Source organism: Furipterus horrens, unplaced genomic scaffold (assembly GCF_987537825.1).
Source record: "Furipterus horrens unplaced genomic scaffold, mFurHor1.1.pri manual_scaffold_1, whole genome shotgun sequence".
Classification (NCBI taxonomy): Eukaryota; Metazoa; Chordata; class Mammalia; order Chiroptera; family Furipteridae; genus Furipterus; species Furipterus horrens.
This window is the reverse complement of record NW_028327171.1, coordinates 182,577,077-182,589,242: the sequence shown is the minus strand read 5'-3', so window position 1 is coordinate 182,589,242 and position 12,166 is coordinate 182,577,077. Positions and strand designations below refer to the sequence as shown.

General features: G+C 38.1%; 1 protein-coding gene across 1 annotated transcript in view; it reads right to left on the bottom strand.

Annotated features, from left to right (window-relative positions):
• Positions 1–1,060: 1,060 nt before the first annotated feature.
• MYO1B (myosin IB) overlaps positions 1,061–12,166 on the bottom strand; it is a 165,078-nt gene continuing 153,972 nt past the window's right edge. The window contains exons 28-31 of the mRNA XM_090281999.1: positions 9,359–9,491; positions 8,848–9,000; positions 7,300–7,427; positions 1,061–2,174 (exon numbers count right to left, since the gene is read on the bottom strand). Of these exons, the coding sequence (XP_090138125.1) occupies positions 2,051–2,174; positions 7,300–7,427; positions 8,848–9,000; positions 9,359–9,491 (538 nt within the window). The 3' untranslated portion in view covers positions 1,061–2,050. The remainder of the gene's footprint in view (positions 2,175–7,299; positions 7,428–8,847; positions 9,001–9,358; positions 9,492–12,166) is intronic.

Below are 12,166 nucleotides of genomic sequence, written 5' to 3'. Positions count from 1 at the left end.
ACTAAAAACAATGGTTAAATTTTTGGTGGGACACAAGAAGCAAATGGGTGACTGATGACATAGAGAGATTATATATCTTTTTCTACTTATTTGCATTTTGAACGATGTGAATGTATTAAATATTTATGAAAACATTTTTAAAAATGTGGCATCTAATGAACAAAATAATTAACAAACAAAACAGACTCTTAGATACAGAGAACAGACTGACAGGTGTCAAGAGGGGAGGAGGTTGGGGGCTAGGTAAAAAAAGTGAAGAGATTAAGCAAAAAACAAACAAACAAACAAACAAACAAACCTCATGGACACAGACAACAGTATGGTGATTACCAGAGTTAAGCTGGGTGAAGGGAGGTAGGAGAGGGTAAAGAGGTGGAATAATTGGGAACGTAAGGAGACTTGACTTGGGGTGGTGAACACACAATACAAAATAGTGATGATGTATTATAAAGCTGTACAACTGAAACCTAAAGAATTTTACTAACCAATGTCACTCCAATAAATTCAATAAAAGTAAAATAAAATATAAAAAACATCTCTCAGGTCCACATTTCTCCCCACCAATTTCAGGAATCATTAATCTACCACTTTAGGTACATGCTGGAGAAGACTGAGGGGAAGTAATTGTTTCCTCTGTCGGCACCAATGAACACAAAGCCTTCTGAGAACTTCTTTATGGAAGCAATATTTTTAAGTACAAAAATGAAAAGAAAGTCCCCAGAAAATACTTTCAATGAATGTTTCTGGTTTATAAAAGAGAAGTGAAATTCAATTACACAGAGAACATAAAATATTTGGATTGTAAAGTCTTTTTCTGTGCGACAATATGTTGACACACAACACTGGAAAATAGCTCAAAATACAAAAATACAGTTGTGATCCAGGAAATGGCACCAAATTAGAACAGTTTTATTATTCATCATACCAGTGTATATACATTATCCTCCAAATTTGACTCCAAAGTTTAAAATGTAGCTTCCAAAATGAATCCTTATTATAAATTTGAAAAAAAAAAGAGGTCCTGCAGATTAACACAATTTGGATCCTTGATTAAATACCAATCACCTCTCTCATACAAAATGTATATTATAAATAAAACTTTCAAAAAATGACTTGGATGTTTATTGCACATCATATAGAATGTTTGCCACTATCTGAAAGGCTTTCAGCTCTGCGCTGTATTAGCTGTTTAAAATATTTACTCATATTTGTGTGAAAACAACTCTCTGTAGATATTAGTATATGCAGGATCATATATGATGTTTACCAGAAACAGAAAATATAATCTTACTGGACTGCTTCTGTCATTTTTTTCCCCTAAAATTGTTTTCTAAGCAATTATAAGAGATCTAAACAAGTTAAAAGTCCTGTTCAAATGTCAATTTTCTCTTTTCAAATATAAATCACATGTAGAGGCATCTTACCCAGTCAGCTATTTCTACTTCCTAGGACAAGCCCTTCTTGACGTATATATTGTTAAAGTCACACTGCAGGATCCCTAACTACGCTGCCCGTCATCAGCAGTTACTGTTTTGGTCTCAGCATGCTCACACTCCCTTTGCCCCAGCAGACCCAGCACAAACCAGCCAGAAAGCAATGGCCTTAAAAAACAACAACTTCCTAATAACTTTCCATACCATCTAGCAAGTGCCTAGCACAGAGCAGGCATTCAATAAATATTTGATAAATGAATGCACTATCTTTTAAGACTTTCCCTACACTTAGATGTATTAATGATTTATGAGTAATATGTTGATTTAGGGTACACAGCTCTAACAGGATGACTAAACAAAGAACACATATGACATGGCATAGACACTGTTAGTTTCTATAATCCTGTCCCAGGACTGTGCACAGAATGTGCACTTTAAGGGTTAAAACTATGCCAATAATAAAAATTGATTAGTCAAATATTTTTATTTTGCCAAGGGACTCTAATGGTATTAGCCTTTGACAATTCTCGAACATACAATGAACCCGAAACAAAACCAAACCAAATTGCACTATTACAAAGAAACAAGTCCATGAAAGCAGAGGAGGGAGGCACCAGTTAAGGAACAGCGACTTCAAGGAGACGGTTGTTTTTTCGCTTGCACGTTGGGACACTCCCATTTTTCTGGTTGCCCTGAATAAACTTCACACATACTTTGTCCTGTCTGAACTGCACCAGGAACCTAGGAGAAAAGAACAAGACAAATAAAAGTACATGCAAAACAGCTGACGGTTACATATACAACAAAGAGCTTTTGTTTTTTAATGGATACTGATCTTGCCAAGTACGCCCCCTTTCCATTAGCACTTCTGTACATGGATTGTCTCATGAGGTCTTACAGTGCATTTACCCTCCAGCAGCAGCCATTTAACCTTAGGTCATCTGCCGTTCTTTAACGCCTCACGTTTCCATAAGGTAAGAAGGGTTAAGAATACGTGTTTCCATGTTTCGAATGAAGACTAACATGCTATTTTTCCATTTTTCTCCATTTTTACATAGCAAAAATATAAACTGGGGAAGGGGTTCTATTAAATCATCAACAAGTTGAGAAAATAAAATAAAGCGTTTCAGAAAAAAAAAAAACGGCCTGGAGTGCCTACAGATTATGGTTTCTAAACTTCGGTTATTCACATCTTTCCCACACAATTTCGGTCATATCTATAAATTATGCTAACAGTTATTTCTAGCCTAAATATATCTGCTTGAAAATACTGGTGTCCTACAGAATAATAATGATAGAATCACAAGTTTGATGTGTCACTTATATTTTTTAATACTCGTTTAACATATATATATAAATGATAAAATTTTAAAAAATCCATCAGTGTACACCAAAAGCTGCTTTTTCCCCCACCAGTGGCGCATGTGGCCCACTGTGGGAAAGTGTTCTAGGCCAAGTCTTCCCTTTCATGGGTCATCAAGGATCAAGTGCCTGTCCACACAGTTATTTGTCACACTTTCCTTCACAAACACACTGCCGGCTGCCCCTGGGCTGGGTGCTGTGAGGGACACCAGATGTGCAAAACAAGGTCCCTGGCCGCAAAAGGCATCACTGGGTATGTCTGAGAGTGACACGCTGGACCAGAACCTCACCGTTCCCACTGCAAGACCAGTGCTCTTTTTCTCCCCACCATCAGAGTCAGTATAATGCCACTACGTTTTCAGTGTCTTTCTCAGGGAACAGTTTTCTGGTTTACTAGACTATAATTACATGAGTAACTCTAGCAACTATGTGACATCACATGCTCAGTGGCATCCATGACAACAGCAAAGATGGAAAGAGCTCTGCTCTGCACACATGATTCTCAGTTTCAAGGTCTAAATAGCCTACGTTTGGCAAATACCTACAGAAGTAGTGTGACACACGAGCTTCTGATTCATCAGTTGTTTTAAAATGATAGTATTTCTTAGCTTTAAATGGGTTGCTTTCTTTCCAACTTGAAAACACTGAAAAGAGCCAAAGTTCCAAATTCCCCTGAGACCTCTCTGGCATGTATACTTTTGTCTATGTGTGTCAAAGAAAAAGCATCTTTCATGCTTAATGCAAATACACACATTTAAAAATCAAATACTTTTACATTTAAGAAAAAGATATTTTATTTATTTATTTTTAGAGAGAGGGGGAGGGAGGGAGAAAGAGAGGGAGAGAAACATCAATGTGTCGTTGCCTCTCATACACCCCCAACTGGGGACCTGGCCTGCAACCCAGGCACGTGCCCTGACTGGGAATTGAACTGGCGACCCTTTGGTTCGCAGGCCAGCACTCAGTCCATTGAGCCACACAAGCCAGAGCTTATTGTTACATTTTAATGTTTGAAGACCACTTGCAATATAACAAATGTATACGAAGTTCTTTTCCCAATAATTTTACCATGTAACTATCTCCATGTTCATAATCCATGGTCATGCTACAAATAACAGTAACTAAAGTTTATTGAGTATTTACCATGCACCACATAGTTCCTAGCCAGTCACATATATTAACACAACTTTAAAACAGTCCTCAGAGGTAAGTACTATTATTTATTGTTATTTCAAAAGAAGACTGACGCATGGCCCACAGTTAAAGACATGGAGAACCAAAGCATCCTCCTTGAATGCACTATTTCCCAGCATCAATGCCGCTAGAACTTCACAGCAAAAGGAATGCAGATTAGCTGTTTGGGTTTAAAATATTAAAAAAACAATTGTATTAACTTAAATGATAAATATCTGTGCACATGTGTGCACAGCATATGTACACATGTGTACACACATACTAGTATACACACAGGTATATTTAAAATATTGAATAGAACAAATTCACTTTAGTTTTTGATATATTCAGAACTTAATCTGTAGAAACACTACACCTCTTATTTAATTTCCTAAAAAATGCAGCCATTTACCGTTTGAACAGTCTGTAAGTTTAAGAACTGGGAATTACAGAGCAGTTGAGCCAATGAGTTCAATGCTCACTCAAAGTGTGCATTTTAAAACCTCTCAGAGCAGTAAAGAGGACTTTGCCTCTGCCCCTGCAAATTGACATCCAGTTTGTGCATAAGGACTATGGACACTGGGCGTGTTAGAACACCGACTTCTGTTTCTGCAAAGGCTGCACCACGAAGGTTTGGCCACTGAACCCCATGCTGTTTATAGCACTGGAATGTATAGCTGGCAATAAAATGGACTGACACCATTTAGGGCTGGAAACTATACATCGCAAGTACCCCTGCCCATGACTTTATAAAATTTTGTTTTAACTTAAAATGCTTTCCGAAACGATTAAATAACCCCTGCTTAAGAGCGCCCACAAGTTATGAAACGGAAGCTACATGGGAACTTTTTTTGCTGTGCAGCATCCCTGCTGCCCGGGCAAGGGATCGCGGCTGCTATGCCAGGTTGCATCTGCTATTTTACTTTTATGAGACCAGCCAAGAATTAGAAATTGGAGAAGGAATGTTGTTACAGGCTGGTTTATAATGTTGTTAAGTGTTGTTTTCTTCACATGGCTACAGTGCATGCTTAGACATCCAGAACATCACACCATCTCTGGGACAAAGCAGGGTCCCTGACACCCAGAGGCAAACCCTCCCCATCAGTGTTCTGATACTGTGCGCCTCAAACACAAGCTGGGAGAGCCACTGGAGGGGTTCTGTGACTGATTCCCTTTGAGAAACACGCTCTCCCCTGAAGCTCCCCAGGAGAGTCATAATGTGCAGCAAGGCTTCAAAGGCTCTGAGATGGGCTACAGTCAAGAAAGACTGTAAATTTGCACCAGAGAACAACACTTCCTTCATTATTAACATCTTGCAAAGGTAGTATTCTTAGAATATCAGTTTGGGAAACGCTTAAAAGCAGCAATCCTTTGTGGCCTGGTTGCTGGTGTGATTTTCTCTATAAATACTGCCTTATCAATCCAGCCAGCCACTTATGACACTGCTTCATTTCTATACACAGAAGCTTCTGCATCTGGAATACATACACTCTTCCACAGTAGAGGGATTTAGCAGCCCTACCAAAACAGAAGCCCAGCATCCCAACTTATGAAAAATTTCAACTAAAGGGAGTTTAAAGCTCTAACAGCCTGTATCAGGATAAAATTATAATTGACTGGAACGCAATTTTCCTAATCTTTGTTTTATGAGAAAGATCCAATAACAGGAAAGTTATTTAGTCCAAACCGCAATCTCCAATGCAGAGTATGCGTAAGGCCAATTTCCCACCTAACCTAAATTCCATTCTTAGTGCAGTATGAGAACAGACAATGAACTAAGGTTCTGTAAATCCTAACACATCAAGGAGAGTATGTTTGATTTACAATGGGATAGGAGTTGGTATGAATTTTAAAAGACTTTTTAGAAAGAGTTAAAATAGAATAGGCTGGCAAAATCTTAATTAGAAAATAAAATCATTTCTTGAACAATCTAGTTACGCAAATTTTTAGTATAAATGCAAAAAAGTACATAAGCAAATAGTAAATAATCTGCTGAAAAGAAAGTATCAAACAACATGTTAACTCCAATTCATTCAAACGATCTCATATTGATAGATTAAATAAATGAGATGCCAGTGACGTCTCCATAATTAGAGCCCTAATGTAAAGGAAACAATGAAATTTTCAAATTTATGCAGTCTTAGCACTATTTACCCCCTGTCAATATGAAATGCTTATTCTATAATACTAGTTGTCAATACGTGATAATAAGGGCATCTCAAATACAACCTCACCCCGGTCACTCCCAAACCCCTTTTTTCTCAGTGTCAGCTACTGCAGTAATTAGTATCACCACCATTTGGGTTTAGGCCCAAACCTCACATCCAATCTGTTAATAAGGCCTCTTATTTTCCTTCAAACTACCTTTGGAACCTGACTTTTTCTCACCAGCTCCCACTCACACCCTTGCCTGAGGCACATCATCCTTACCATAGACCACTCGGAGAAGTTCCTATTGTCTCTGCTTCCACTCCTGCCTCCCTATAATTATTCTCTACACTGCAGCCAAAGTGATCTTTGATAACAATATATCAGAGCATGCCGCATCCTTGCTCGACACCTATAATGGTTTTCTGTTATCCTCAGTAAAATCTCAATTTCTTACCTTAGCTACCAAGCTCCACATGGCCAGACCCCTACCTCTCTCCAGGGTCCTTTCCAACCATTTGACTTTGTCACAAAGTTGACTCCTGTCTCAGGGCTTTTGCATCTGCTGCCTCCCTGTCCCAGAAGGCATCTCCCCAGATTGCTGCCTGGCTTAACTACCTAGTCTCAACACAAATATCACTAAAGAGGCCTTCCTGACCTCCACAACAAAAATAACACCCTCTGCAAAGGGGAGGGAGGGGGAGATAAAGGGGGAAAGAAGAGGAAGGGTCTAGTCAAGGAACTAGGATAAATGATACATGTACATGGACAACAGGGTGGGGACTGACTGTGGGAGAGGGGGGTGGGTGGGGCAGGGGAGAGCAATGGGGGAAACGTTGGGATAACTGTAAAAGAAAAACAATGGAAAAAGATAATAATAATAATAATAACACCCTCTGACCCTTAGCCTATTTTCCCCCCTCCATAAGCACCTGCCACTAACTAAAGTCATGTCACCTATTATTTTATTTTATTACCCTATTTTTCTACTCCACTAGAATGTCAGGCATATGAAAGGCAGAAACTTGTCATTCACTGCCCATCCATCATCTAGAAAAAAGGACAGACACATACTCAGTACTTAATAAACTGTGGTTGTATAAATGAATGAGGTCAGATTGCTTAACTAAAACAACAAAGCTGAAAGTTAAAAGGTATACAGTCAAGTAATTCATGAACATACTCATCAGAAATTTCAATATTGAGCTTCTGTCTGGTTTGGCTGAGAGTCGTCCGATAGAGCTTGGTGGCCATTTCAATCAGGTGGTCACTGCTGAAGAGAAAGTCTCCTTTGCTGGCTGCTTCAGAGCCCTGTGAGGACAAGCCAAGAGTCAGACTGTCACAAGTAAAGACAGCTTAGGGGGTAAATGTTTACAGGTTTGGCTGAAAAAGTATTTAGAGTCTCTTTAAAACATCAACTACTGGAGTCCATTCTTCTGAGTAAACATAATTACAAAAGCAGTACTTCTTCCAGCTTGCTCAGAGCACTTTAGTAAGGTTACCGAAGCCATCCCTACCCAACACTGTTCAGCGGACCAGAAGCACCATCAGCATCACCTGGGAGCTTGTTAGAAAAGCAGGCCCGCAGGCCCACTTCAAATGAACCCACAGCAAAATCCCTGGGTGATCTGTTTACATATTCAGGTTCCGCAAGCACTGACCTAACCTGTAACTTATTCTGAAAGAGCTGCTTAAAAAACTTCTCGGTGATTTGTTTAAAAAAAAATAAGAACAGTAACAATTCCAACAAATACCCCAGGCAGTGGCTCTCAACCTCAGCTGTACAAGCGACTCATCTAGAGAGCTTTTGCAAAACAGGATGCTATGCCCCATTCCAAGAAACTGATTTCGGTCGAACTGGGGATATGCCCTGAACATCAGCATTATTTTAATGTGTAATCAAGGTTCAGAATCACTGTCTTAAGATTTGATATGCTCCCTTGAGGTTAAGATTCACAGTTGGGAAAACAGGCTGAATTAAGCTTATGGGAATTTTCTTAAGTTTACTATCAGCTAGGTAGGTGCACTATTCCCCAGACACATGTCCCTAAATATGGTTAATACTTGCTGACATGTCTATTCAGTAACTGTTTACTAGGTGACAAGCACTATGTGAAGCGCTTTACATTTAATCCTTATAATAACAGTGTGAAATAGGTCCTATTTTTCTCCCCATTTTAAAGGGGATAAAAATAAGGTAGGCACATGAAAGGTCACTGTAAAGTCAGTGAGACAAACTCCAGAGATTCAAGTCAGGAGGTCCTGGGTAAGTTAAAAGCACAGAACATAAAAAATCTTTAGGTCTAAATTATTAGGCAGTTGACTGTAGTTGCATTCTGTAATTAAAATCCCCCAAATTAAAGATGACTAAGACATTTGCTAAGTTGGTATAAAGATGAACTAACAGGAGGAAGCATAATTTAAAACATCTTCAGATTCCTGTGCATTTATTCTAAAAATAATGCATATCACAGAGGGTGCAAACAAAAGCTATTCAGTGAAATTGTAGCTCAAGTGAACAAGTCAGTAAGTGATTAATTTTATTCAATTATTGAAAATCAAGCCTGAGATTTTATATAGGTGGGGATATAGCCAAAATTTTCAAATCAGTAAGAAAAACATGTAATCTTTAAGTAATAGGATTATTTGGTTTTGGAAAATTTTACATCAATGGCTGAGAGACTAGACAAATACAGAAACTTTTCAGTCAAGTCAATAGTTGAATCTTTACCTCTTTGAGGTGAATGGCAAAGAAGCCATCGTTCTGGGAGCTCATTGAGACTTTGGTCACATCAACCAGGGGAACCTCTGACTTGATCTGTCCAGACTTTTGATCAGCAAGAAGGAGATTGTTATTTGTTAAGAGAAAAATCCGGGATGTGCTCTAAAACAAAACAGAACAACAACAACAAAAAAATGTAAAACCAATGATCAAAAATACCCTCTATGGCCCATGAGTTTAAAGCATTAGTTATTTGTAGAAGTGCATATTTTATTCCAATATCCTTCAGTATGCATACCTACGTAAACAGAGAACACATTAAACGTAGGTAGTATATTTAATTCACAAAAATTTCAGAAAACAGGTAAAATTTCTCCCAACCTTAAAGGTAGGGAGAAATAACTCCCTTCACAGTAATTCTGCTGAGAATGTGAAATGCAAGTTTTAATAATCAGAAAATAAAAATGACTGTCCCAACTGATAAACACTTCTTACAAGTCTTTAGGGTTAGCAGTTTTACCTTTCCATTTGCACGGTTAATTTTGTTTACAACTTCAGCAATGATAATCTTTTCTTCAATGGCATCTTTGAGTTTCTTATACCTGGGATTCTTATTGATTTCCAGGTAAGCCCCTTGAAATGGTTGGCCAACACTAAAAAAAATAAAAATCCCTTACATTAGACATTTCAGATAAAGGTACTATTGGAAAAAGATAAGTTAGCTGATTTCAAAGAGTGCCTGACAGTTTCATAAAAAGTAAATTTATTTTACATACTTCACACATTATATTTGCATCTATCCAAAATGTAAGTTGAAAATAGAACCTTAAGCCTACTTCAAATGTATTTCTGATGTGATCATGGCATTCGGCAAACAGGACTTTGGTAAAAATCTTATCACATGGAACAATCAAGATAGAAATCACATCCGTGAATGACAGCCAAGACCCAAGTGCAGGGTCTCATGGGAAGGAAAATGCAAGTCCTTCTAATCTGTTAAAAGAAAGTTAATAGCTGCCCACAAAGGATTTATCAATGTCTTAAACAATATGTAGCAATGGAACAAAGAGCACAAATTATTACCATCACCTGATCCAAAGAAAAATTTCATTTTCTTGTAGAGAGTAAGAAAATCAATAAGACTTCTGGAGAAGAAAACCACTTAAAATTCTAGAACGCAGTATTATCATGTAATTCTGACCCTAAAGAGGCAAGATATGAAAGGAAAATTGGGCCTCTCCTCCTAAGATATGCCCCTAAATGGACAGAAGTGGCCAAGTAAACATTTAGAATCAGAGCAGTTTTCTTTCAAACTACTTCTTACAAGAGGCAAAACCGTGAGCATAGCACTAAGATACAAATTTGGAGGCAGGGGCACACTCGGGCAGCTTCTTCAAAGACACACACACAAAAATTAAAAAACAGAAAAACAAAAACAAAATAAAGCAAAAACTCTGCAGCTTCATTTTGAGTTGTAAAGTTCTGGCAATATGCAAATGCAACTTTAAATGCTGGTATTGTGGGTCTCCACCCACGCAGGTGGTCAGTTTCCCAGCTCCCAGGATAGAAAAGGCTGACACCCCTGGGCTGGCTTCACACAGTGGTGGGAGGGTACATTACTCCACCCCTTGGACTGCTGCAGGGTGAGCATGCCACCAGCCTTGAAAACTGATGAAACACTCCCCAAAACACTTGGCTTGATATTAACATTTTTTGTTGTTGTTCATATTCAAATGTGTTTTTAATAATAGAAAGAGCCCTTGAATTGATTTCTTCAAAAATGCATTTTTTTCTCTCCAGTGTCTGTATAGTCATCCACAGGGAATGTTAGTCAAGAAGGTTACTCTACATGTTAAAAATATATAAAGAAAAAGTTAAATAAAATTCGTTTCTAGAGAAAGCATAGATAAATTTCCTGTCTGAATATGCTGGTAAAGCAGGCAACTTTGGATTTAGACACTATGTTTGACTTAGGCGAGTATATACCACCTCAAACAGCCAGATCAGCTGACCAAGGAAGCTGTCATTTAAAATATTTATCCCAGCAGTAATATTCATAATAGTCAAAAAGCAGAAACAACTTGAATATCCACCAACAGGTAAATGGACTTGAAAATGTGATATATCCATAGACTAGAATATTATTTGGCCATAAGAAGAAATGAAGTACGAATATATGCCATCACGTGGATCAACCTTGAAAGCATTATGCTAAGTGAAAGAAGCCCATCACAAAACACCACATTTATAAGCAATGTCCAAAACAGTCACATCTATGGAGATGAGGAGTAGGTTGTCGACAGTCTGGAACTTGGGAGACAATGAAGATAACTATCAATGAGTATGAGGCGTCTTGTGGAATGACAGAACTGTTCTAAATTCAGATTGTGGTGATGGTTGCACAACTCCGTAAATACAATAAAAACTACTGAATTGTACACCTTATTTTAAATGGTAGGAATCATATGGTATGTAAATTATATCTCAGTAAAGTTGGTATAATAAAAATAAGTAAAATATTTAAACCAAATGAGTCTGGCAACTTCTGTTCATTTAATCTTTTGAAAGGAAGAGCTTTCAAATGTGCGGTGAAGACAGAAAATATAAATATACCATGTGTAATAACATGTGAATATACTTAGCATATAATGCATTTTTATTTCTAGGACATTCTTTGGGAGAAACTAAAAGTTGTTATAGATTTGGCCTGAAATTGTACAATCTATTTTTTCTTTATAAATACCAGATGAAAAAGGAATGAGGATTCTGGGGGGAAATGATGAACTTGGGAGGTGTAAGAATATTTGGACAGTCTTTACCAAGGACGCTACTTGGCAAACCTGTAATTGGTACTCCTTCTCCGATTGAGTATTTGGTGTCTACAATAAAGGAACAGAACTTGCTGCACAGCCACTGAAGTCATGCCCAATGAGTTAGCAGACCAAAGGCCATCACAGACCAGGCTCAAGCAATACTAGAAAAGTGATGTGCTGGCTCACACTTCATTTATCTTAAAAATGAGATTCTGACCTAGCTTATGAAATAAAGTAGGAAGACTGGAATGCTGATTATAGTATACGGCCAACTGAAATCGGGCTCGTCTCGGAAAACTATGGAAAACTAACAGGAATTTACACTATAAATGTATCTTAAGTTGGTTGGGTGTTCTTCCGCAAAGCAAAGCAAAAGGTTGCTGGTTCGATTACTGGTCTGGGCACATGCCTGGGTTGTGGGGTTTGGTCCTGGTTGGGGAGCATACGAGAGGGAACCAATCAATGTTTCTCTCACACAATGATGTTTCTCTCCTTCCTTCTCTCCCTCTCTTCCC